The sequence below is a fragment of the Mustelus asterias genome, chromosome 14 (genome assembly GCF_964213995.1).
Source record: "Mustelus asterias chromosome 14, sMusAst1.hap1.1, whole genome shotgun sequence".
Classification (NCBI taxonomy): Eukaryota; Metazoa; Chordata; class Chondrichthyes; order Carcharhiniformes; family Triakidae; genus Mustelus; species Mustelus asterias.
Window position 1 is genome coordinate 75,606,295 of NC_135814.1, and position 27,898 is coordinate 75,634,192.

Below are 27,898 nucleotides of genomic sequence, written 5' to 3' on the forward strand. Positions count from 1 at the left end.
CTACAGCAGCTGTTGATGCTCACTGGAGAGTGCCCCAGAAGCCTGTGTGCTATCTCGTCCTACTGAGGCAAGTGTCTCTGCGCTGCTGGATGGTGCTGGTGAAAGCAGTGCCAGGAATTCAATGTCCATCCCAGAATTGTGCTCCGGGGCCCTCTGACGTGTTGGATTGGGGGTGTGACCCCAAATGGAGTTCCTGGAAGAAAGAGGGGATAGGTGTGAGAGATGATAGAAGGTGGCCCTCTTCTCCTCAACGGTGTCCAGCATTTGGTCCATGTTTGTGTCAAGGAAGCTTGAGACAGCTTTTCTTGCAGTCATGTTTCTGTTAGGAATGAGAATGGGTGCTGCTCCTGCTTGTAGAGTGCTAACAGCTGATTCCCGACTCCAGCAAATCAGGCGTTGGTGTAGTCAGAAGATCAGCGCGATTCACATGGGAGAAATGTTGGATCATTTGAATCGGCTGAATGGGCTGTGTTCAGTGATTCCAACGCCAACAGAAACATTTAGAACCGAATCGGGAGAATCGCACCCAATGTTACAGATCTGTAATGCTTTGTCAGAACTAGTGACCCAGTACAGACCTGAAACATTGGGGATGATTCTCCCAAAGAAATTCTGAGTGCTGAATTGGTGGGAAAAATGGTATAATTCACGGTTGTTTTTTCATAGAATCATAGAAACCCTACAGTGCAGAAGGAGGCCATTCGGCCCATCGAGTCTGCACCGACCACAATCCCACCCAGGCCCTACCCCCACATATTTACCCGCTAATCCCTCTAACCTACACATCTCAGGACTCTAAGGGGCAATTTCTAACCTGGCCAATCAACCTAACCCGCACATCTTTGGACTGTGGGAGGAAACCAGAGCACCCGGAGGAAACCCACGCAGACATGAGGAGAATGTGCAAACTCCACACAGACAGTGACCCGAGCCAGGAATCGAACCCGGGACCCTGGAGCTGTGAAGCAGCAGTGCTAACCACTGTGCTACCGTGCCACCCCTTCAGTGGGAGTTCAGACTCGAATCTCCCACACTGTGCAATACAGGGGTCACAACTGGGAATATTCATTATTCACGCCAGAGTCTGACAGTTCAAGGCCTCTGCGCACGCGCAGTGGCCCTGAGCTGTCAGTCTGCAGTTTGCTGGCCAGCCCGGGACCCTCGCAGTGCTGCCCCTCCTGACACCTCCACGGCCCAATCGTGGCCCCCACAAGCATTCCCGGGCCAGCCCGACACCCCCCCCCACCCCGATCACTGGCCTCCCTCCAGCGCCGACTGATCCCCATGGAGAGTGGCAGCGGGACTTCCCCCCCATCTACATCAATCACCCCTAAGCCCGACCCGGTGGGCAGTGCCAAGGTGCCCACTGGCTTTGGCACTTTGCCCCTTGGGCAGTGCCAGGACGCACAGGCTGGCACTGCTAGGGTACCCATGCCCAGGAGACACCACCCACCCATACCCCGATCCCCTGGGGGGTCCCCGATTGCCCCCCTTCATTCCAGCGGGGTGTCCCGCTAGTTTCCCGAAAGTGGAGAGCTAGTCTAAACCTTGCCGGAGTGAAATTGTACTGGCGGGTGGGAGATGCTATCGGACCCGGAGAATTCAGTCCCAGGCCCGATAACCACATTTAAATAACATTAAAAATGGATTTTAATGACTTACCTGGTCTTCCTGCTGGTTCCCTGCGTGGTCCCTACCGTGCCTGCTTTCCGGGAGACATGCATGCGTCGGGAACGCAAATGTGAATCCCGTGAATCGGTGCACGTGCGTGTCTCCCAACCTGACCCACCAAAAAATTAGCAGGTCGGAATGGGAGAATCACCCCCATTAACTCTGTTTTTCTTTTCCGCAGAGGCTGCCTGGTCTGTTCAGCATTTTTCTGTTTTTATTTCAGATTTCCTGCATCTGCATAATGTTGCTTTTGATTAGTTGCTTGTTTTTCATATTATTGGAGTATTGCTGAATGAAGTTATTCTCCAAAGATTTTTGCCGTTTGCTTTTATTGAGTGGTAGCGTCCAAGAGGACTTTATCTTGAGGAATCTAAAGTGATGCTCTGTGAGGGTATTCTATGGATTAAGATATGTAGCTTCTCGCAAGTGTAAGTGTGCCACGCTGTAAGCCATACCAAAATCTTAAATTGGTTGTCAGCGAAATTCATAGAACTCTCATGTTTGTTGAGTAAATGTTGTCTAATTGTAGAATAACAAACAGAAAGAACGTGTACATATTTTGCACCTGTTTCAACTGAACAAAACAGGCGACGCCATGCACTGGTGCATTCCCCAGGGCAATGCCTTGACCAGAGTCAACCTTCCAGGCTTGAATTTAAAAAAAGCTTGGCAGTTATCTGTCAGTCATCAGGATCTGGTACATTCTCCATGGTAATACCTCCACCAATCAGAATCCATTTGCCAACCAATCAGCACTCTCTTCACATTTGGTATTCTTGCGAATGTCCAGTACAAGAGGAAAAACCTCAATGGGCGGAATTTTCCCATAATTTGTCAGAGCATCAGGTTCTGACTGAAAGCTGGCTAATATCTCTCCAATTGCACAGCCGAATTTACAGACCTGGGCAGAATTTTCTGCTTATTCATACCAGTGGGATTTTCTGGTCTCACTGTAGTGAATGGAGATTTGGCTGAGAAACAAATTCTCAGTCCTTGCTTGCCGCGGCAGTAGGGCGTGAACGGCCAGAAAACTCCAGCCCAGACCTTTAGCCACTCTGACAGAAAAAAATCTGGGGATGTTGTTTAAGGTGTCCATCTGGCGGGGCTGGGCCTGTCAGAGCCTGTACGGTCATCTTCACAGAGATCAGAGCGCCATCTTTAAAGAGCGCCCCAATTTGCACTTAAGTTAAAACTCCTCTCCCCACACTGCTCCTGCGGCCAGTGGAAGTATCACAGGCACTCTCTTCCTCACAGGCAAGATCCCCCCTTCACATATAATGGGAAACCCTCCCCCCATGGGGGTCTTTAGAGGGCCCACTCCTCTGAAGTTGACACTGCCAGGTTGTCACTGCTAACCTGTGCCAGGGGACAGTACCAAGGCACTGCCCAGGCATGTACCTTTCCTCTTGGGCCTATACATACCTTGGCATTCGTGGCAAGATCCCCTCGACTAAATCCCCTTGGTCTAAAGCTGTTGTAAACCTTGCCATTTAATTGTAATCTTTCCTTTTTCAAACTGAACTCATGCTTTCAAACTAAGTGAAGAAGCCCATGTCATTGTTCTTTCCATGTCTCCAAAACTCATTCAAGAAGAATCTATTAAGATCATTGGTGGAGCAATGTGTAAATTTATTGTGATCTGGCACTAATTATGACTCCAAGTCTATGCTGAGTTAGTCAAACAGGAAGATCACAATCAACTTGCTTGTCACGAGACAGGCAATGGGAAAAAGGCAAAAGAAAACAGACTTGATTGCCACTCTCAGTATCTAAAGGATAGGAGTCCCATTCATAAGCAAATTAAAAATACATACACCTGCACGAAGTTCTGAGAGAGGAGTTTTAGTGAGGAACTGAAGGAAATCAGCATTAGTACAATGGTTTTGGGGAAATCTCCAGGTCCTGATAATCCTTATCCCAGAGTACTTAAGGAAGTGGCCCTGGAAATAGTAGATCCATTGGTGGTTATTTTCCAAACTTCTTTGGACTCTAGACTGATTGCTATACATTGGAGGTAGCTAATGTAAGCCCACTATTCAAAAGGGGAGGTAGGGGGAAAACGGAACTATAGACGAGTGAGCCTACTGTCAGTCCTGGGGAAGTTGCTAGAGTCCATTATCAAGGATTTCATAACTCAGCATTTGGAACGCAGTGGTATAATCTAACAAAGTCAGTATAGATTTATAAAAGGGAAATCATGCTTGACATATCTATTGGAATTCTTTGAGAATGTTAGTAGAGTTGGCCGAAGAGAACCAGTAGGTATGGTTTATGTAGACTTTCAGAAGGTCTCAAAGAACAGACTATGCGCTTTGCGGGTAATGTTTTGAGATGGATAGAAAGCTGGTTAGCAGAAAGGAAGCAGAGTTGGCATAAATGGGTCTTATTCTGATTGGCAGTCAGTGACTAATGGGGTTCCGCAGGGATCTGTGCTAGGACCCCAACTATTCACATTATATATTAATAATTTGGAAAAGGGAACTGAATGTATAATCTCAAAATTTGCAGATGATAGTAAGTTGGATGGAAGGATGAGATGTGAGGAGGATGCAGAGATGCTTCTGTGTGATTTGGACAGGCTGAGTGTGTGGGCATGTGCATGACAGATGCAGTATGATATGGATACATGTGAGGTTATCCACTTTGGTAGCAGTAATAGGGAGACAGATTATTACTTGAATGGGTGTAAATAGAGAGAGGTAGATACTCGGTGAGACCTTGGTATCCTCGTGCATCAGTCACTGAAAGTACGTGTGCAGGTACAGCAGGCAGTAAAGAAGGTAAATGGTATGTTGACCTTCATAGCGAGAGGATTTGAGTATAGGGATAGGGATGTTTTGCAGCAATTCTATAGGGCATTGGTGAGGCCACACCTGGAGTATTGTGTGCAGTTTTGGTGTCCTTATTTGAGGGAGGATGTTTTCGCTAAAGATGGAGTGCAGCGAAGGTTTACCAGGCTGATTCCTGGGATGGCAGATCTGTCATATGAGGAGAGACTAAGTTGCTTTAGATTATAGTCATTGCAGTTTAGAAGACTGAGAGGGGATCTCATGGAAAATTACAAAATTCTAACAGGGTAAATTCAGAAAGAATGTTCCCAATGGTAGAAGAGTCCAGAACTAGGGGTCAAAGTTTGAGCATAAGTGGTAAACCTTTTAGAACTGAGGTGAGGAGAAATTTCTTCACCTAGAGAGTGGTGAATGTGTGGAATTCACTACCATAGCAAAGTAGTTGAGGCCAAAATGTTGTCTGACTTCAATAAAAAATTAGATATAGCTCTAGGGATTTCATGGATCAAGGATTGTGGGGGGAAAAGGGGGAATCAGGATGTTGAATTCGATAATCAGCCATTATCAAAATGAATGGCAGAGCAGGTTCGAAGGGTGAATGGCCTACTCTTGCTTCTAGTTTCTATAATATATCAACATATATCCAAAGATGTGCGGCTTGGGTGGATTGGCCATGCTGAATTGTTCCTTAGTGTCAGGGGATTAGCAGGGTGAATACATGGGGTTATGGGGATAGGGCCTGGATGGGATTGTTGTAAGTTCAGGCCCAATGGGCTGATTGGCCTCCTTCTACACTGTAGGAATTCTATGATATCATGGAAGTACATTTTTCTGTACACTAGATTACTGCCTATTCACCGATTTTCTGTCACCTTAATTGAAGATTGAAAAGGGAAAGAAAGGAAACAATTTTGAAATTTAAGACAAATCAGATTTTCCATCCATTAAAAAGAGAAGTCCCAAAGATTGCACTACCTTTTTAAAGTTTATTTATTAATCACAAGTAGGATTACACTAACAGTGCAATGAAGTTACTGTGAAAATCCCCTAGAAAATCCACTCCGGTGCCTGTTCGGGTACACTTAGGGAGAATTTAGCATGGCCAATGCACCTAACTGGTACCCCTGTCGGACTGTGGGAGGAAACCGGAGCACCCGGAGGAAACCCACGCAGACACGGGGAGAACGTGCAGACACCGCAGACAATGACCCAAGCCGGGAATTGAGCCCGCATCTCTGGCGCCGTGAGGCAGCAGTGCTAACCACCGTGCCACCGTACCTCCATATCCAATGCGCTCACAAAGTCCATAGAACATAGAACAGTACAGCACAGAACAGGCCCTTCGGCCCACGATGTTGTGCCGACCTTCATCTGAAACCAAGGTCAAGCTATCCCACTCCCTACCATCCTGGTGTGCTCCATGTGCCTATCCAATAACCGCTTAAATGTTCCTAAAGTGTCTGACTCCACTATCACTGCAGGCAGTCCATTCCACACCCCAACCACTCTCTGCGTGAAGAACCTACCTCTGATATCCTTCCTATATCTCCCACCATGAACCCTATAGTTATGCCCCCTTGTAATAGCTCCATCCACCCGAGGAAATAGTCTTTGAACGTTCACTCGATCTATCCCCTTCATCATTTTATAAACCTCTATTAAGTCTCCCCTCAATCTCCTCCGCTCCAGAGAGAACAGCCCCAGCTCCCTCAACCTTTCCTCATAAGACCGACACTCCAAACCAGGCAGCATCCTGGTAAATCTCCTCTGCACTCTCTCCAGCGCTTCCACATCCTTCTTATAGTGAGGTGACCAGAACTGCACGCAATATTCGACATGTTCGACATGGATTCATAAAATCTAATCCCTTTTGAAACATCAGAACATTCATTCACTGCTCACAAAACAGACCAAATACCATTTGGATAACACAAGTTCTTACCTGATAATGGTATGCTGGTTGTTGATAAATTGGCTGAGCTTGATGAGCTACCATTACTGGTGAGCTTGAAATAGAGCGAGGCTGATGGAAAAGAGTAACACAGCAAATCGTACTTTAAAAGCCAACATGCACAGAATACAAAGTACTTAGACTTTACATGATCAGAATTCTCCAAAAGATGACCAGAATTTTACTGCCTCACCTGCCACAGGAATCAGAGTGGGTGCAGGTCGGATCATGGGAAGGTCTGTTGACCTCAGGAGGAAATTTACAGTTTCGGGACGAGCGAGGCTGTAAAATCCTGCCCAATGTCTTTCTCTTCCAAGCAGGTCACAGAATTATTAAGTACTGATGAACAATAACGAGATTATTTGATCCATTCTATTCATCCCATTAAATTTGTATTGAAAACTTTCCTAAACAATCAGTCTGGTTCCACTGTTCCACTTCATAAAATCATAGAATCCCTACAGTGCAGAAAGAGGCCATTCAGCCCATCAAGGCTGCACTGACAACACTTGGTCCCAGACTGTATATAATAGTCCTCTTTTCAAGAAACTGCATATAATTCCCATAAATCTGTATTTAATTGTTTAACTGATTATTTTAACTTTATGCCCTCATAATTATCTCACATCAGTGTTGTGAAATTATCAATAATTACCTCAGCATGACTATTTGTGGTTACAATCTGCATACATGCCAACCTATTTTGACTTTATTTAGATTCCTAATTAAGTTCTCACTAATGTGTACCAGTTGATATTCTGTAACATTGTTCACAAGGATACTAAAATAGGAGTGGAAACTTGAAACCTCAAGTTTGCTATTCAATAGAATCACGACTGATCTTCCACCTCAGTTACAACTTTCTGCACTCTCTTTATATTGCGTGATTCCCTTAGTATTCAAAAACATTTCAGTCTTGGAGTTGAATATACTCGGCAACTAAATATCCACTGCTTTCTATGGGACAGAATTCCAAAGATTCACAACCTTTTGAATGATTTCTTTTCATTTAATTCTAAACGCCCAAACTCATAGTCTGAGTCTATGACCCCAAATGTTCAGGATTCCCCAGCCAGGAGAAACATCTTCTCAACATTTAGCCTTTCATGTGCTTTAGAATTTAGTGTTTCAGTGAGATCACTTTTCATTCTTCTATATGCGAAGGGACTATGCCTCATTTACTTAATTTCTCCTCACAGGAAATATGTACAACCCAGGAACCTTTGTGGCATTTCCTCTGACCCAAGGTATATCCTTCCTTATAGAACAAAATCCATGCTCTCCAGGTGCAGTCTCATCAAGGTCTTATATAACATGCAGTAATACATACTCATATTTTAATCCCTTTATAATGAAGGCCAGCATAGTATTTGATTTATTAATTGCTTGCTGTATTTGCACAATAACTTCCTGTGAATTACATAGAAGGACTCCTGTGTCCCTGTAAATTTGCCAATCTCTCACCATTTAAAAAAGTTCCACTTTATTATTTTCTCAAATAATAACCAAAGGTTATCTTTCCTACCGAAGTGGATAATGTTACACTTCTCCACATTATATTTCATCTAGCATGTTCTTGCCCACTGTCTTAACCCGTCTAAATCCTTCTGCAGCCTTTTTGCACATCCCCATAGTTTAATTTCCCTACTAGTTTTATGTTGGGAAAGGTTGGACTCAACATCTAAGTCACTGATTGTTGGGGGGAATTCACCACCCCAATTGCCACTAGTAGGAATCCTGATGGACAACCGAATAGGGCATTGAGGCTAAATGGGCAGTTATCAAAGTATTTCCCATTCACCCGGCCTTTCCCACCAGCCCCGATTGAGTATCCGCACAGAGCAGGTGGCAACCCAATAGTTATGCAAAAGCCCTCATTGCAATATCATTAGCGGGTTGGACAGCCGATTCAGCGGCCTCCCACAATGAGCCTGCCTCCCCAGCTGAAAGTCACACAGGCGTGATTTGGTGACGCTCCTGAAAAGTGGGCCCTAGTGCCTTGGACTCTGAGGGAGAGCAAGGAGGTAAGTGTCCTGTTCTAAACTTATCTGTGGGGTGCATGAGTGGAGGGATAGGAAGTGTGGATTGAGCTGGAGGGAAAGAAGGTGGGGGGGGGGGGGGGTGGTGTGGCGCGTGTCCTGCCCCGGATACAGGGGTGCCTTAGTTGACCGGCTTCATTATATGTTTAAATATTAGCAACAAACTCCCACAATGCCAATTTCAGGCACCTAACTGTTAAAAGTGTTCATTCCACTCTGTATTCTGTAACAGCTCGAGGTTTTTGCTTTTTGCTAATCAATGCACCATCTGCACCCCTACATTCTTCTATCGGCAATCCACTCAAAATTCGGCTAAGTCCTGAATTCATTAAACGACTGCCAACTGCCGCCAGCCCTCTCAAAACTTCTCTCACTCACAAGACATGATACAAGGGCTCTCTGCCTTTTAAGCCTGAATGAGCACAATCTGTTGTCACAGTTCATGGAACTCCTTCATTGACAGTCCCACAGCAGATGAGGGAGGGAAATCACTGTGGCTGGTGCACACAACGATCAGATGCCCCAGTAGCAAGTGAAAGATGTGCTGGCATACAGCCATATAACATCAAAAGCTGCATTGCCGAGACATTCATTGGCCTCAGGATGACCAGGTGCTCACACTGTCTACCTCTGATATAAGGGTACTCTATGCAGAGTGCGCACTCGCAAGGACGCTGGCCCAGAAGGCATTCCTGGACGGGTACTCAGGGTATGTGCTGATCAGTTGGCTAAGGTCTTTACTGACATCTTCAACCTGTCACTGGCCCGGACGGTGGTTCCCGCATGCTTCAAGCGCACAACCATTGTTCCTGTGCTGAAGCAATTGAATGTGATGAGCCTGAATGACCGCCCTATTGCACTCACCCCCATCATAATGAAGTACTTCGAGAGATTGGTCCTGACTCACCTAAAAGCCAATGTCCCTGCCAATCTCGACCAGCACCAGTTTGCCTATTGCGCAAACAGATCAACGGGAGACGCTATTTCCACTACTCTTCATTCCGTTCTGACCCATTTGCAAGGTAAGGACACCTATGTTAGAATGCTGTTCTCTGACTACAGCTCAGCATTTAACACCATTATCCACCAAGCTTGTCCATAAACCCCATACCCTAGGAGTCAACACCACCCTCTGTAATTGGATCCTGGACTTTCTAACCAACAGGCCCCAGTCTGTTAGGTTAGATAACCTCACATTCCCCCACCCTAACTCTGAGCACCAGGGCTCCACAAGGATGCATGCTGAGCCCCGTTCTCTACTCCCTCTTCACCATGACTATGTGCCTGTCTGTGACACCAATACCATCATCATCCAGTTCACGGACAACACTACAGTGGTGGGCCTGATCACTAATAACAATGAATCAGCCTACAGGGAGGAGGTCCAACATTTGGTGATGTGGAGTGCTGGAAACAACTTGGCTCTCAACACTAAGAAGACCAAAGAACTCATTGTGGATTTCAGGAAGTCCAGAGACAGCACTCACGCCCCTATTTACATCAATGGGGTAGAGGTGGAAAGGGTCTGTAGCTTCAAATTCCTGGGCATCTACATCATGGAGGACTTCTCATTGTCCCTCAACTCCTCCTCCCTAGTGAAGAAGGATCAGCAGCACCTATACATCCTAAGGAGGCTAAAGAGAGCCAACCTGTCCCCCAGCTTCTCTCAAACTTCTACCGGTGCACAATAGAGAGCATCTTGTTGAACTGCATTACTGTGTGGTACGGCAGTTGCTCCATTTCTGACCAGAAAGCTTTGCAGTGGGTTGTCAAAATTGTCCAATACATTATCGGCACCCGGCTACCAGCCATCCAGGATATTTATCACAAATGCTGTCTGCGGAGATCTCTTAGCATCACCAGAGATTCCACTCATCCCAGCCAGACTGTTTGCACCCCTGCCATCTGGGAGGCGCTACAGATGCATACAAGCCTGTACGACCAGGCTCAGGAACAGCTTCTCCCCCAGAGCTGTTACCCAGCTGAACTCCGTCCTTTAACATATTTCCAGGTGATGGGCATTGTGCACTTAATGACTATTGGCACTATTTTATAATGACTAGTGCATTTGCTTTTTTAAATCTTTTTTTGTATCTTGGGAGCTGGCAAGCTCACTTTTCGTTGTATTTGTACATTATACAATGACAATAAAGTTGAATTGAATTGAATTCACTGACGGTTCCATGAAGGCTGCTGCTCTCTGCGACTGCCCCGCAGCCGCTCCCTCTGGTCTCATCCTTACCACACTGAATAACATTAACACTCTCAGAAGCTTGCTGGAGATCTCAAGTGCATTTTGACAAGACTCGCACTTTAACCTATGGCTATATCACTCAGTACAGCCGAGGTTCCAGGAAAGGCACACATTCCTCACTGACCAAAGTCCTTAGTCTGTAGCACCACTTCAGTTTCTTCAGGAGATGCTTGGCTGCACAGAATTAACATCAGGCCGGTGAGCTTCACATCTATAGTGGGTAAGTTGTTAGAAGGTATTCTGAGAGACAGGATCTACAGGCATTTAGAGAGGCACGGACTGGTTAGGGACAGTCAGCATGGCTTTGTGAGTGGAAAATCATGTCTCACAAATCTGATTGAGTTTTTTGAAGTGGTAACCAACGAGGTTGATGAGGGCAGTGCAGTTGATGTTGTCTACATGGACTTTAGCAAGGCCTTTGACAAGGAACCGCATGGTAGGTTGTTGCATAAGCTAAAATCTCACGGGATCCAGGGTGAGGTATCTAAATGGATACAAAATTGGCTGGATGATAGAAGCCAGAGGGTGGTTGTAGAGGGTTGTTTTTCAAACTGGAGGCCTGTGACAAGCAGTGTGTCTCAGGGATCGATGCTGGATCCAGTTATTTGTCATTTCTCTTAATGATTTGGATGAGAATTTAGGAGGCATGGTTAGTAAGTTTGCAGATGACACCAAGATTGGTGGCACAGTGGACAGTGAAGAAGGTTATCGAGGATCGCAGCACGATCTTGATCAATTGGGCCAGTGGGCTGACGAATGGCAGATGGAGTTTAATTTAGATAAATGCGAGGTGATGCATTCTGGTCGATCGAACCAGGGCAGGGCTTACTCAGTTAATGGTAGGGCATTGGGGAGAGTTACAGAACAAAGAGACCTATGGCTACAGGTTCACAGCTCCTTGAAAGTGAAGTCACAGGTGGACAGAGTGGTGAAGAAGGCATTCAGCATGCTTGGTTTCATTGGTCAGAACATTAAATACAGGAGTTGGGACATCTTGTTGAAGTTGTACAAGACATTGGTACGGCCACACTTGGAATACTGTGTACAGTTCTGGTCACCCTATTATAGAAAGGATATTATTAAACTAGAAAGAGTGCAGAAGAGACTTACTAGGATGCTACCGGGACTTGATGGTTTGAGTTATAAGGAGAGGCTGGATAGACTGGGACTTTTTTCTCTGGAGCGTTGAAGGCTGAGGGGTTATCTTATAGAGGTCTATAAAATAATGAGGGGCGTAGATCAGCTAGATAATCAATATCTTTTCTCAAAGGTAGGGGAGTCTAAAACTAGAGGGCATAGGTTTAAGGTGAGAGGGGAGAGATACAAAAGTGGCCAGAGGGGCAATTTTTTCACACAGAGGGTGGTGAGTGTCTGGAACAAGCTGCCAGAGGTAAGAGTAGAGGCAGTTCAATTTTGACTTTTAAAAAGCGTTTGGACAGTTACATGGGTAAGATGGGTTTGGAGGAATATGGTGCAAAAGCAGGCAACTGGGACTCGCTTAGATGTTAACAAAAAGGGGCGGCATGGACAAGTTGGGTCAAAGGGCCTGTTTACATGCTGTAAAATTCTATGACTCTATAACATCCGAAACACACAAACAGCTGCCACATGTCAGACAAGAAGCCACAAGGGACCGTCATTGAGGAAGCCCCCTCGCACACCTGGGAAACGCAAGAAGGGGCACAGTGCATTTTGCTAACACTCAGTATAGCACTGACAGATTCCTTAAGTGTGAGGGAGGGATTGTGAGGACCGCAGTGTTGCACACCAAGGGGCAGTAGGCAACTCCCTGAAGGCTCTGGGGTGTAGTGTCAATTGCAGTTCCTGGCAGGGACCGAGGGTTTTGGGGGAAGAATGACCCAGCAATTGAAAGTTATGTGGTAGGTCCGTGGCTGCTTTGGAATCTACCAATCTGCCAGGAAGAAGGTGGCGTGATGCTCACTCAGGAGGTTCCACCGGCCTCTTCCTTCTCCTGTGAGACCAAGATGTGCCCTCTCTCATCCATGCTATCCAACCAACCTATCAACTGTTCTCATCATCAATAAATCAGCTATCCCCCATGGGTTAAACGTTATCAAGCGTTCGGGGAAGAAGCAGCACGGGCAGGGCTATGTGGCTCAATGCCATGGGGCCACCGAGTGGCCTTCAGTGTCACCACATCATGATGCACTCCATAACTGATGAGGTGAAGGGAGGAATGATATGGCAGGAGACAATGTTGCAAGATGACGGGACATGGGGTCAGTGTCCGTGACCATATGAGCTATCTGGTGTGGACAGTAGTTTCTGTAAAGCAGCGCTGAGTAATAGGAGTGCTGAAGGTTGGTCAGCCTTCAACCACTGGATCATAATGGGATTAGGGAGGAGGTTAAAGAGTGAAAGAATGGATTACACTGTTCACTGTCTCTCTCTTATGTTTCCACATCCTCACAGATTAAAAATGAATATTGGTTTGGAGTCAGGCCAGTCGCGCCATTGCTGCTGATTGACGCCAAGGCATGCAGGAGGTGACGAGTGCAACAGGGCCAGCCCAGGTTTGACCCAGCACCATAGGAGTTGACCCAGGAACATCAGGGTGCTGCCAGAGAGGCTCAACTGCCAGCTGCCTATTAGGCCGAGGACTGGGTAAGAAATAGCGATAATGTAGGCCACATGTCTACAGGAGACGCTGGTCATTTTACAAACTGTTGGACAGCATGTGCAGCCAACAACTCCGCCTTGACTGGGAAACAGTGCAGCACCTGTGCCAGGTACTTGCACACTTGGCACTAAGAGGAGGAAACATGCTCCCAGGGGCTGTGAAAGACATAGTTGCCCAGGTGGTGGGCCTGCTTCGGCAAGGCAGGAGGATGATTATGCCCTGCTGTGAGGAAAGCTGTGGTGCTCCTCATGATCACAAATGATCTGACTCCTGTCTTTCTTACAACATAACACTGACCTCCTTGCTCCTTTCTGAGTGTGTGATGGGGGCACTTTTGGGGGGTTTATGTTGGGGAGAGAGATTCTGGCTCATAGAATGGTGATGCTGTCAACTCAAAATTTCTAACTCTGACTTTCATGGCCCCCAACTTGAGGGTAAAGCTATAAGGCCTGCAGGAAGATCAGAGGTCTGAGCTGGAGACATAAGCACCCCTTGCCCATGCCCCCACCCACCAGATTCATATAGGCTGGAAACTGCCTGAGTCTCTCTGGTGCAAGGTCCTGGAATGGGCTTCAGTCCTTCTCCTCCCTTGGGGTGCCCTGTGGTCTCTAGATTTCTCCATGTGATGGGGTGGCTGCTGGAATGAGCTCCAGATGCCTCAATGTTATCTGACACTCCAGTCCTAGGGTGGGATTTTCTGGCTGCGCTCGCCCCAGAACCGAAAAATCCCACCCGAGGTCAATGGACCTTTGCATGGTCCGCCCCCCCCCCTGCCTGCTACGATTCCCGTGGCGGGCAAGACAGGAAAATGCTCCCCCTAGAATCCCACCATTGTCAGAGCCATGTTCATAATTGGAAGAGGAGCCTAGCAGGAAAGACGGTGAAGCAGCAATGGCAGGAGTTTCTGGGAGTAATTCAGGAGACACAACAGAATTTCATCCCAAGAAAGAAGAAGCATACTAAGGGGAGGATGAAGCAACCATAGCTGACAAGGGAAGTCAGGGACAACATAGAGCAAATGGAAAAGCATACAATGTGGCAAAAATTAGTGGGAAGCCAGGGGATTGGGAAGCCTTTAAAAACCAACAGAGGACAACTAAAAAAGCAATAAGGGGGGAGAAGATGAAATATGAGGGTAAGCTAGCCAGTAGATATATAAAGGGTAAGAGAGAGGCAAGAGTGGACGTTGGACCGCTGGAAAATGATGCTGGAGAAGCAGTAATGTGGAGGAACTGAATGGGTATTTTGCATCAGTCTTCACAGTGGAAGACACCAGTAACATACCAAAAATTCAAGAAAGTCAAGGGGCAGAGGTGCGTGTGGTGGCCACTACTAAAGAGAAAGTGCTAGGAAAGCTGAAAGATTTGAAGGTGGATAAATCACCTGCACCCCAGAGTTTTAAGAAGATAGCTGAAGAGATTATGGAGGCATTAGTGGTGATCTTTCAGGAAGCATTGCAGTCAGGGAGGGTCCCAGAGGACTGGAAAATTGCTAATGTAACACCCCTATGGGCGGCACGGTAGCACAGTGGTTAGCACTGCTGCTTCACAGCGCCAGGGACCTGGGTTCGATTCCTGGCTTGGGTCACTGTCTGTGTGGAGTTTGCACGTTCACCCCGTGTCTGCGTGAGTTTCCTCTGGGTGCACCGATTTCCTCCCACATTCTGAAAGACGTGCTGGTTACTCTGCTGGTGTGAAATTCCCTTAGTCTAGGGGAATTCCCTTAGTCAGTCTAGTACTGACTGTTGGGAGCAAGAACAGCCAGTGCTGGAATTGTGGCAAGGTTGGCCACATTGAAAGAGCTTGTTGGAAGGCGTCAGGGTTTCCTGAACACGGCTCGCAGAAAAAGAACCCAGGGACATGTTAGAAGAAGACTAAGACAAATTCAGCAAACACAGTTTATAACATGGCTGACAAGAATGACAGCAGTCAGGAAGAGGCATTCCAGGAGTCTGATGAGGAGCTAAGACTAAACAAGTTATTGGTCCCAGGGGAAATCACACCAATTTTGGGTCGCCCTACACCGAATGGACAACCAGTCAAATGGAAGTTAACACAGGTGCCACCGTATCTTTAATTCCCAATATCAACAGACACTAAAGCATCTTCCCTTAAGGCCAGCGAACGCGATTTTAGGAATATATACAGAAGAAATTGTGCCTTTGAAAGGCTACATTATCGTCAAGGTGGAGCTCAGTGGGTAAACAGAGGAGCTGCCTCTCCACGTGGACCAAGGAAACTTCCCGACTCACTTTGAATGATCTTGGTTGGAGAAGATCAAGCTGGACTGGACTGTGGTAAACCAAATGGTGGATGCCAAGGTGGACCCACAGCACATTCTTAATAGATATGAGTGTACTTGAAGATACATTTGGCTCAATGGAAGGAATGCAAGTGAAATTCAAAATCAAGCCAAATTGCCAACCAAAAAGCCTCTCAAAGTGAGAGCAGTGCCGAATGCAACTTGTCTTAAGACTGAATTGGAGTTAGAGCAGCTTGTTGACACCAGTGTTTTGGAACCTGTTATCATGAGCAACTAGGCCTCACAAATATTACCTGTCATGAAACTGGATGATACATTCTGCATTTCTGGGGATTTTAAGATGGTAAGAAGTTTAACAACACCAGGTTAAAGTCCAACAGGTTTATTTGGTAGCAAAAGTGGCTTTTGCTACCAAATAAACCTGTTGGACTTTAACCTGGTGTTGTTAAACTTCTTACTGTGTTTACCCCAGTCCAACGCCGGCATCTCCACATCATGATTTTAAGATGACCATCAACCTATGGTCATTATTTTAATAACAAATGGGATTACTATCTCAATGGAAACAAATTAAAACATGCTACCGTGCAAAGGGACCTGGGGGTCCTTGTGCATGAGACGCAAAAGCCCAGTCTGCAGGTACAACAGGTGATCAAGAAGGCAAATGGGATGTTGGCCTATATTGCGAAGGGGATAGAATATAAAAGCAGGGATGTCTTGATGCACCTGTACAGGGCATTGGTGAGGCCGCAGCTGGAATACTGTGTGCAGTATTGGTCCCCTTATATGAGGAAGGATATATTGGCATTGGAGGGAGTGCAGAGAAGGTTCACCAGGTTGATACCGGAGATGAGGGGTTTGGATTATGAGGAGAGGCTGAGGAGATTGGGTTTGTACTCGTTGGAGTTTAGAAGGATGAGGGGGGATCTTATGGAGACTTATAAGATAATGCGGGGGCTGGATAGGGTGGAGGCGGAGAGATTCTTTCCACTTAGTAAGGAAGTTAAAACTAGAGGACACAGCCTCAAAATAAAGGGGGGTCGGTTTAAGACAGAGTTGAGGAGGAACTTCTTCTCCCAGAGGGTGGTGAATCTCTGGAATTCTCTGCCCACTGAGGTGGTGGAGGCTACCTCGCTGAATATGTTTAAAGCGCGGATGGATGGATTCCTGATCGGTAAGGGAATTAAGGGTTATGGGGATCAGGCGGGTAAGTGGTACTGATCCACGTCAGATCAGCCATGATCTTATTGAATGGCGGGGCAGGCTCGAGGGGCTAGATGGCCTACTCCTGCTCCTATTTCTTATGTTCTTATGTTCTTATTAACCTGATATTATGTACAGATCAGCACCCACTTCCACTAATTGAGGGCTGGTTCGCAAAACTATTAGGTGGGCAAGAGTTCAACAAAATCGATCTGTTGCAGGCTTAAATGCAAATGAAGGTCACAACCCTTGCTACCCACCAAGGCGTGTTCCGTCACAAACAATTACCCTTTGGAATCGCTTTGGCCACTACGTTATTATAGCAGTCAATAGATGAAATCCTGAGTATGTTACCCATAGTACAATGTTATCTTGACAATATTTTAATTACATGTGCAATGACCAGGAACATTTGACGAACTTAGCATCAACGTTGCAAGATCTTCCAAGTACATGGCCATGATGTCAAAAAAGAGAAATGTAACTTCTTCTCAACTTCGATACAATACTTGGGCCACATTATTGATAACAAAGGCACCAAAGAAAATGGAGGCCACCATGAAAACTCCATGTCCAAAGAATGTGACACTATTAAGATCATTTCTAGGTCTAGTCAACTATTATGGGAAACCTGTCTCCGATTTAGCTACTTTGTTGAAACCACTACACTATCTATTGTGCATTAAACAGTCTTGGCATTGGACATCCAAATGCAATGAAGGCAGTGAAGGATGCTTTGCAGACATCCAAAGTCTTAGTTCATTTTAATCCAAAACTGCCATTGCAACTCACTTGTGACGCTCTCCCTACGGACTCGGAGCAGTCATCTCACACATTTTGCCTTCGGACAAGGACAGAGCAATAGCTTTTGCTTCTGTCACACTGAGGAGTGCCAAATCTAACTATGCTCAATTGGAGAAGGAAACATTGGGCCCGATTTTACCATTTTCATTCTTAGTGCCGAATCTGGGCGTAGTACAGATCCGACTTAGAAATCCGCTTTCAGCCATCTCCAGTCCCATTCGCGCTGTGGGCGGGGCTTAGCGTGGCCGAAACGATCGGAGCTCTGAACTACGCATGCGCAGTTAGAAAAAAATTGGAAAAAGCACACCTTCAGATTGCTCCCAAGCTGCAAAAAACGGAGAAAGCGGCCCGGGAGTGAAAAGCGGGAGCGAGAGTGTATCTCGGGGTTGGGAGGGCAGATGGATCTCTGGTGGGTGGGTGGGGGGGCAGATGGATCTCTGGTGGGGGTGCGGGGGGGGGGGGGGGGCAGATGGGTCTCTGGTGGGGGGGAGGGGGTGGCAGATATATCTCTGGTGGGGAGGCAGATGGATCTCTGGTGGGAGGGGGCAGATGGATCTCTGGTTGGGGGGGGGCAGATGGATCTCTGGTGGGGGCAGGGGGTCTGCTGCCACTCTGCGGGCGATCGGTGAGGGGGGGGGGGGTGATCGGTCTGGGTAGTGGGGGTGATGGATAAGGGACACACACACACATCACTGTCCCCCTTACCCACCCCCATTACCCAGACCGTTCGCCACCCCTACCCCCCCACCAGAGATCCATCTGCCCCCCCCCCCCCCCCCCCCCCGAGATACATCTTACCCGTCTCCCCCACCCCCCAAGACGACGATCTGGCCTCACTCCCCCCCCCCCTCCGACAATGAACTTGCCTCACTCCCCCCCCACCCCCAGAGATGGTCTGGCCTCACTACCCCTTCCCTCCAGAGGAACATCTGACCCGCCTCCCCCAGACAACGATCAGCCCTCCCCCCCATCACCAGACAACGATCAGCCCTCCCCCCCACCACCAGACAACGATCGCACCCACCCCCCCGCCAGAGATACATCTGACCTGTCTCTTCCTCCTCCGCCCCCCAACCAGACAATGATCTGATCTCACTCCCCTCCTCCCCCCTCCAACCAGAGAATGTTCTGACCCGCCTCCCTCCTCCCCCCCACCACTGATCTGAGCCAGAGAGCCGTTGGAAACACTGAACGCGCCCTTCAAAGGCTGGAGCACCCGACTCAGACTTTTATTTAGCAGGTCCGTAACGGCGCGATTCCGGATCGGCAAATGCGGTGGTAAAGGGGGAAATGCTGATGAAGTTGGGCGGGCAGTTCATTAATTCAATTTAATTGCATGCAAATACATTTAAATCGCCGTTGTGCCCGTTTTGGGCACGAAGCGGATCGCCGCCATTCCCGAGTTTCGGTAAAGTGGCAATCTGCGCGGATGCAGGTGCAGATCGCGATAAAGGCCTCACACCCAACTTTACCACAATTTCGCGCCCGAAAACGGGCGCAAATTGTTGGTAAAATCGGGCCCATTGAGTATTATCTTTGGAGTCTGGAAGTTCCATCAGTGCAAGTATGGCTGATATTTCATCCCATTAACAGATCACTGACCACTGATGACTATCTTCAGGCCACATAAGGTTATATTTTCACTTGCTGCTAGTAGATTGCAACAATGGTCCCTCATCTTATCAGCCTATTTGCATGAAATAAAATATCGACAGTCAGAGAGCCATGCTAACACGGCCCATTATCCCAGTTGTTTTGCCTGTTGGCCACGGACTACTGAGCAGTGTTCCCAATATTTTCTATTTTTCTCAAATAGATAATGCACCAGTGTCAGCATCACAAGTCTAACGACAAACCAGGAATGATCCCATGATAAGAAAAGTACAAGATATGGTGTTAAAAGGAAAGATAACAGGAACACATCCTGATCTAAAACCATACATGTCATGGAAGCTACAATTGACAGTCTAAGGCTGGTTGAGAGGAATCAGAATGAATCTCTCCTAATTTATGACACAAATTGCTGGAGCAACTACACGAAAGGCATCCTGGCAGTGTCCAGATGAAGGGACTTGTTTGGAGTTACCTTTGGGGGCCAGGTTTGGACACCCAAATAGAATTAAGTGTGGGACAATGCCAGTCATGTGCTCGGGTGAGGAATGTATCATCATTGTCACCCTACACTCGTGGGAATGGCCTAAAATGCCATTTCAACGCCTGCATATTGATTTCGTCAGTCCAGCAGATGGGTATATGCTCTTTAGTCAATGCACACACTAAGTCGCCAGAAGTGATCATAATGAAATGCACCAATACAGAGAAAACCACTGAGAAACTGGAGGGGATCTTCACAAGGTTTGACAAACCTGAATAAATTGTCCGTGACAATGGGACACAGTTTACGTCACAAGACTTTGAAGATAGTCTCAAAAGGAGTGGTATCCAACATATCAAATCAGCGTCCTATCACCCAGCTACTAATGTGTTAACTGAACAATTTGTGCAATCTCGGAAACATGGACTGAAAACTTCTCAAGATCAAGGCTCATTAACCAGACATCTCAATGGCTTTTTGGCATCCTACAGGAATACTACATGTTGCTACTCGTGAAGAGGAAGTTGAGAACAATATTTGATCTTTTAATACCACAAGAGATATTGGCGATAGTAGGGCATAACCAAGTAACCAGGAGACTAGTGAGTGCTAAATGATGCTTATTTCACCAAGGGGAGCGAGTGTTGGCACGCAGTTATATTACCCAGGCAACCTACTTTGTCTACTAGTCTTGACTCAGACTGACCCTGTATCATACGTGATCCAAACTAACGGTGATTTGGTTTGGAGACCCCATGTTGACCAGTTGTTGGTTTCCCACAGTGGCTTGTCAGAACCACCCCCTCTAGTTGCTGATGTTCCTGCTACTACCAGAGCCCGAAAGAACTAGCGAGCTTATCGCCTTTGCCAATTTCCTTATTGGCAAGGATAACGACACCCCTCCAAGGCATGAAACATCTACCGATGTGCCCAAGCAATGGATACAACCAGTGAGAGCTCGACTGCCTCCCAATCGCCTCTCAAATTGTTTGTACTGCATTTAATCTGGTTGCATAGCCGAATGTGTACCTTGATTTGTGATGCTAGATATAAACACCTCTGCAATTGATTGGGGGGAGGACCTTAGAGGTCAAGGGGGAGGGATATCACATATTTGGGTAATTGCTGTGTGTGGCATGGTTCCTTCAAGAGGAAGGCCATGTGATCACTCCATGATGTCATCAGGGTCTCCATAGGCTGCTGGCAGTTGGGAATTGAAGCCTGTACACCAAAAATAAACTTACATCCTGTTTTTATTGAAACTTTTGTGGACCTTCTGAATTGAACCGATCTTTGTACCCCCCCGCCGCCCCCAAAACAACACAACACTGTAGTTAGAAGCATGATTGATTAGGGAAAGAAAATGGGAAGGGTGCAACTAAAAGCCACAGATTGTCCTGAAATCCATATTTCCATTTCATAACCAAAGGAAAAGTAAGAGGGGACAACTTTCATTGTGAAAGTGGGTTTGTAATGAAAGATTGGAGCACAAAACCGTAATCTTGCCCTCACTTGAGGTGTGGTGATTCGCAGGTTCAATCACCACCAGTCACAGCCTACGGTCATCTGGGACTATGGCGACTTTACCTTTATTAGTCAAAGAATAAATATTCAAATACATATTTACTCACAGGCCACGGTTGTGGAACAGAAGTGATTTCTGGGCTATGGAAGTAAGCCACTCCATTGTGGTATGTGTAAGGATATCCAGTTGAAGTTGTCAAATACATTGTCCCAGCTGCCGGCATTAAACTTGTTCCTATTTAGCAGACAGTGATGTTAAAAATAAACACCTACTTACCGAAAATAATGACGTTTCTAAAATATACAATTCAAATAAGTTTTGAATAATTATCTGAAGGGGTTGAAGTAAAAATTATTCTAATGATTTAAAGACAACCTATACATCATGCTGGATTGGCAGTGGCATCAATATTATTCTGCTAGGAGCAAAAATTGCAAGAGTAATCATTCCTATCATGGAAGTTAGCTTGACAGCCATGTAAGTCCTGTTGCTGAGATATTAAACCAATAACAAGTGCATTTTTGCCTGAATATAATTCATTACATTTTTATCCCTCTTCAGTTCTGTAGAAGTGTCACCTGGACTAGAAAAGTTAACTCTGTTTCTCTATCCACAGATTCTGCTAGACCTGCTGTGTATATATTACATAAAATATTGCAGATACTGGAAATCTGAAACAAGACGAAAACGCACAGCAGGTCAATCAGCTTTAATGGAGAGAACAGTCAAATGGCTGGATTGCCCTGCAGACTTCTGAGCTAAATGGGGGCCTGGAACCTGCATTTGCGAGCAGTGAGACTGGCACAGCAATCTTCTGGGAAGCAGCCTATTTGGCTCTCAGTGCTGCAGACCTTCAACATGGAGGCACCCTCTGAAGAACTGAATAAATAAACTTTGGTCATACCTGCCAGACCCCGTCACTGTGGAAGGGGACCTCTAGCCAGGAAGGCCTGCTACCATGGCTATGGCCCTTGAAGTCCAGTGGATACATGCTGGGCTGTTTTGTAGGATGCACATCTGGCCACCTGGCTTGCCACTGCCAGGCTTCCATCTACAGGCCAGAACAAGATTGGGTAGACCTGTCTACCATCAGCAAAATCCAGACAGCGTGTGAACACTGTTCTCAATTGGCACTTTCATAGAATCATAGAAACCCTACAGTGCTGAAGGAGGCCATTCGGCCCATCGAGTCTGCACCGACCACAATCCCACCCAGGCCCTGCCCCCACATATTTACCCGCTAATCCCTCTAACCTACGCATCCCAGGACTCTAAGGGGCAATTTTAGCATGGCCAATCAACCTAACCCGCACATCTTGGACTGTGGGAGGAAACCGGAGCACCCAGAGGAAACCCACGCAGACACGAGGAGAATGTGCAAACTCCACACAGACAGTGACCCGAGCCGGGAATCGAACCCAGGACCCTGGAGCTGTGAAGCAGCAGTGCTAACCACTGTGCTACCGTGCCGCCCACTTTAACTGGTCTAATTGGCTACCTGCCCACAGGGTCAGACGCAGGAAGATGGTAGCATAGCTGTACTCTGGCCAATAGTGAGAAATTGTTTAATTGTCTGCTTCCAAGTCAAAATTCAGCCCAGTATTTGATGTGACAACTGTTCACTGGAATGGAAAACCTCCCTACTGGCTGAACCTTCACTTTTCAGGGATCAACTATCCACTGTGTTTTGCCAGCACACTCTATTCTTGTGTCAAGGCTATTTCAATTCCAAAACAGATCTCTTTTGTTTTCTACTTTCCCATTTTCTTGAAATTTCTGGCTTACATAATTAGAGGTATTTTGTCACTTGATATTCTTTTATTATTCTACCCATTATTTGACATAGAAGCATAGAAACCAGAAGCAGGAGTAGGCCCTTCGAGCCTGCTCTGCCATTCATTTTGATCATGGATGAAACAAATTCAATATCCTGTTCCCCCCTTCCCCACATGTCCCATGATCCCATTAGCCCCAAGAACTATATCTAATTTCTTCTTGAAATCTGAAAACGTTTTGGCCTCAACTACATTCTGTGGTACTGAATTCCACACATTCACCACTTTCTGGGTGAAGACATTTCTCCTCACCTCAGTTCTAAAAGGTTTACCACTTATCCTCAAACTATGACCCCTAGTTCTGGACTTCCCCCACCATTGGGAACATTCTTTAATCTACTGTGGGAGGCGAGAGAAGAGATTGCAGAGCCTCTGGCGATGATCTTTGCGTCATCGATGGAGACGGGAGAGATGCCGGAGGATTGCGGATGTGGTTCCTATTTTCAAGAAGGGGAATAGGGATAGCCCAGGAAATTACTGACCGGTGAGTCTAACCTCAGTAGTTGGCAAGCTGATGGAGAAGATCCTGAGGGACAAGATTTATGAGCATTTAGAGAGGTTTAGTATGCTCAAGAATACTCAGCATGGCTTTGTCAAAGGCAGACCGTGCCTTACGAGCCTGGTGGAGTTCTTCGAAAATGTGACTAAACACATTGACGAAGGGAAAGCGGTAGATGTGGTTTATATGGATTTTAGCAAGGTGTTCGATAAGGTCCCCCATGCAAGGCTTCTAGAAAAAGTAAGAGGGCATGGGATCCAAGGGGCTGCTGCCCTGTGGATCCAGAACTGGCTTGCCCAAAGGAGGCAGAGAGTGGGTATAGATGGGTCTTTTTCTAATTGGAGGTCGGTCACCAGGGATCTGTTCTGGGACCCTTGCTGTTTGTCATTTTCATAAATGACCTGGATGAGGAAGTGGAGGGATGGGTTGGTAAGTTTGCCGACGATACGAAGGTTGGTGGGGTTGTGGATAGTCTGGAGGGATGTCAGAAGTTACAGAGGGACATAGGATGCAAGACTGGGCGGAGAAGTGGCAGATGGACTTCAACCCAGATAAATGCGTAGTGGTCCATTTTGGCAGGTCAAATGGGATGAAGGAGTACAATATAAAGGGAAAGACTCTTAGTACTGTAGAGGATCAGAGGGACCGTGGGGTCCAGGTCCATAAGACTCTAAAATCGGCCCCGCAGGTGGAGGAGGTGGTTAAGAAGGCGAATGGTGTGCTGGCCTTTATCAATCGAGGGATTGAGTTTAGGAGTCCGGGGATAATGATGCAGCTATATAAGACCCTCGTCAGACCCCACTTGGAGTACTGTGCTCAGTTCTGGTCGCCTCATTACAGGAAGGATGTGGAAAAGATTGAAAGGGTGCAGGGGAGATTTACAAGGATGTTGCCTGGATTGAGTGGCATGCCTTATGAGGATAGGCTGAGGGAGCTCGGTCTTTTCTCTTTGGAGAGACGTAGGATGAGAGGAGACCTAATAGAGGTATATAAGATGTTGAGAGGCATAGATCGGGTGGACTCTCAGAGGCTTTTTCCCAGGGTGGAAATTGCTGCTACGAGAGGACACAGGTTTAAGGTGCTGGGGGGTAGGTACAGGGGAGATGTTAGGGGGAAGTTTTTCACACAGAGGGTGGTGGGCGAGTGGAATCGGCTGCCGTCAGTGGTGGTGGAGGCAAACTCAATAGGGTCTTTTAAGAGACTCCTGGATGAGTACATGGGACTTAATAGGATGGAGGTTTATAGGTAGGCCTAAAAGGTAGGGATATGTTCGGCACAACTTGTGGGGCCGAAGGGCCTGTTTTGTGCTGTTGTTTTTCTATGTTTCTATTATGGGGAGAAAGCAGGATTAGGCTATTGAGTTGGATGATCAGCCATGATCGTAATGAATGGCGGAACAGGCTCGAAGAGCCAGACGACCTCCTCCTGCTCCTAGCTTCTATGTTTCTATGGGCTATAATCCAGAGACCAAGGGTAATACTCCTAATTCAAATCCCACACGGGCAGATGGTGAACTTTGAATTCAGTAAAAGTCTAGAATTATAAGTCTAATGATGAACATGAAACCATTGTCGATTGTCGTAAAAACCCATCTGATTCACAAATGCCCTTCAAGGAAGGAAATCACATCCTTACCTGCCATCCTTACCTGCACTGACCTACATGTGACTCCAGATTCACAGCAATGTGGTTGACTCTTAAAGGTGCTCTGTAATGGCCTAGCAAGCCACTCAGTTCAAGGGCAATTAGGAATGGGCAATAAATGCTGGCCTAAGACAGTGACACCCTTATCCCATGATTGAACAAACAAAAAGTAGTCACACCTCAGCAGGGTAGTGAGTGGTTCTCAGCAGGCCTCCCACTTCCCAATGCTAAGTCTCTCAATCAGGCACTGAGCACCTTTGAATAATTGATCTTCCCATGGGCCCACAAGCAACCCCGACGGTTTACTTGTCGTGCTTTCAATATGACGAGTTCCCGCCTGCCCTTGGGTTAATACCAGTGGACATAGAACGAAACCCTTCAGCAGGCATTAATTACCCACTTAAGGGCCTCAGCTGGTGCCAGAGGTGGGGCCTTCCTGCCACAGACTTAATCGATGTGGAAGCAGGAAGATGGTGGGGTTCCCAACTGCTACCCTTCCACCTGATTAAATGTACCCCGGCACCAAACTTGTCACGGGGGAGGGCATAAGGTTCCACCTTTCATTACTGCTGACCAAACAGCCACATGCCTATGCAGGAATAAGTCTGGTCATTTTATTTAAAATATTATGCTATGCCAATGCAAAATATAAAATTCTACACACATATGATAGAAAAATCTAAATTGAGATAGAAAAATCTAAATTGAGATGGGCAAGGAGATTAACTCTTATTTTTTAAGAAAATGTAGAATCCCTAGTGCGGAAGAGGTAATTCAGCCCATCAAGGCTGCACTATCTCTCTGCCAGATTAATTTACCTAGGCCTTCTCCCACGCCCTATCCCTATAATCCCACACATTTTCCATGGATAATCTGCCCAGCCTACACATATTGGGACACTAAGGGGCAATTTAGCATGGCTAATCCTCCTAACATCCTTGGACTGTGGGAGGAATGATGTGGAGATGCCGGCGTTGGACTGGGGTAAACACAGTAAGAGTTTTAACAACACCAGGTTAAAGTCCAACAGGTTTATTTGGTAGCAAATGCCATTAGCTTTCGGAGCACTGCTCCTTCGTCAGATGGAGTGGATATCTGCTCTCAAACAGGGCACAGAGACACAAAATCAAGTTACAGAATACTGATTAGAATGTGTATCTTTACAGCTACATTTAAAGATACAGACAATGTGAGTGGAGGGAGCATTAGGCACAGGTTAAAGAAATGTGTATTGTCTCCAGACAGGACAGCCAGTGAGATTCTGCAAGTCCAGGAGGCAAGCTGTGGGGGTTACAGATAGTGTGACATGAACCCAAGATTCCACCCTAAACACGTTAAAGAAGCCATCCCCTACGGACAAGCCCTCCGTATACACAGGATCTGCTCGGATGAGGAGGATCGCAACAAACACCTCCAGACGCTGAAAGATGTCCTCATAAGAACAGGATATGGTGCTTGACTCATCGATCAACAGTTCTGACGCGCCACAGCGAAAAACCGCACCGACCTCCTCAGAAGACAAACACGGGACACGGTAGACAGAGTACCCTTCGTCGTCCAGTACTTCCCCAGAGCGGAGAAGCTACGGCATCTCCTCCGGAGCCTTCAACATGTCATTGATGAAGACGAACATCTCGCCAAGGCCATCCCCACACCCCCACTTCTTGCCTTCAAACAACCGCACAACCTCAAACAGACCATTGTCCGCAGCAAACTACCCAGCCTTCAGAAGAACAGTGACCACGACACCTGCCACAGCAACCTCTGCAAGACGTGCCAGATCATCGACACGGATGCCATCATCTCACGTGAGAACACCATCTACCAGGTGCACGGTACATACACTTGTATGTTCTCTTCCTGTGGGGGAGCACTTCAGCGGTCACGGGCATTCAGCCTCTGATCTTTGGGTAAGCGTTCTCCAAGGCGGCCTTCACGACACACGACAGCGCAGAGTCGCTGAGCAGAAACTGATAGCCAAGTTCCGCACACATGAGGACGGCCTAAATCGGGATCTTGGGTTCATGTCACACTATCTGTAACCCCCACAGCTTGCCTCCTGGACTTGCAGAATCTCACTGGCTGTCCTGTCTGGAGACAATACACATTTCTTTAACCTGTGCCTAATGCTCCCTCCACTCACATTGTCTGTATCTTTAAATGTAGCTGTAAAGATTCACATTCTAATCAGTATTCTGTAACTTGATTTTGTGTCTCTGTATGCCCTGTTTGAGAGCAGATATCCACTCCATCTGATGAAGGAGCAGTGCTCCGAAAGCTAATGGCATTTGCTACCAAATAAACCTGTTGGACTTTAACCTGGTGTTGTTAAAACTCTTACTGTGTGATGAAACCAGAGCATCCGGAGGAAACCTACACAGACATGGGAAGAATGTATAAGCTCCACACAGACTGTCACCCAAGGCCGGAATTGAACCCTGGAGCTGAAAGGCAGCAGTGCTAAACACTGTGCCACTTTTTCAAATTCTGTGCCGTAGGTTTTGTCTAATTAATAACTGTTTTCTGTTTTAGTCACCAACAATGGGGAAAATATTATATACGTACGTGGAATCCCCACTTGTTGTTTTCTTATTGCTGGACCAATGTTCAGTTTTTTATCTTTATAATTCAACTTTTCTGCCTAAAAGGAAATATACAACATATTATAACAGTTGTGTAAGAAATA

At 46.6% G+C, this 27,898-nt stretch overlaps 1 protein-coding gene across 3 annotated transcripts in view; it reads right to left on the reverse strand.

Moving 5' to 3' along the window:
• LOC144503784 (protein boule-like) overlaps positions 1-27,898 on the reverse strand; it is a 196,728-nt gene that overhangs the window by 68,475 nt on the left and 100,355 nt on the right. For 2 of the 3 annotated variants that reach the window (XM_078228651.1, XM_078228650.1), the window contains exons 5-7: positions 27,778-27,853; positions 21,341-21,468; positions 6,403-6,483 (exon numbers count right to left, since the gene is read on the reverse strand). In XM_078228651.1, coding sequence (XP_078084777.1) covers positions 6,403-6,483; positions 21,341-21,468; positions 27,778-27,853 — 285 coding nt within the window. The remainder of the gene's footprint in view (positions 1-6,402; positions 6,484-21,340; positions 21,469-27,777; positions 27,854-27,898) is intronic. The other variant, XM_078228652.1, reaches the window with a different exon arrangement.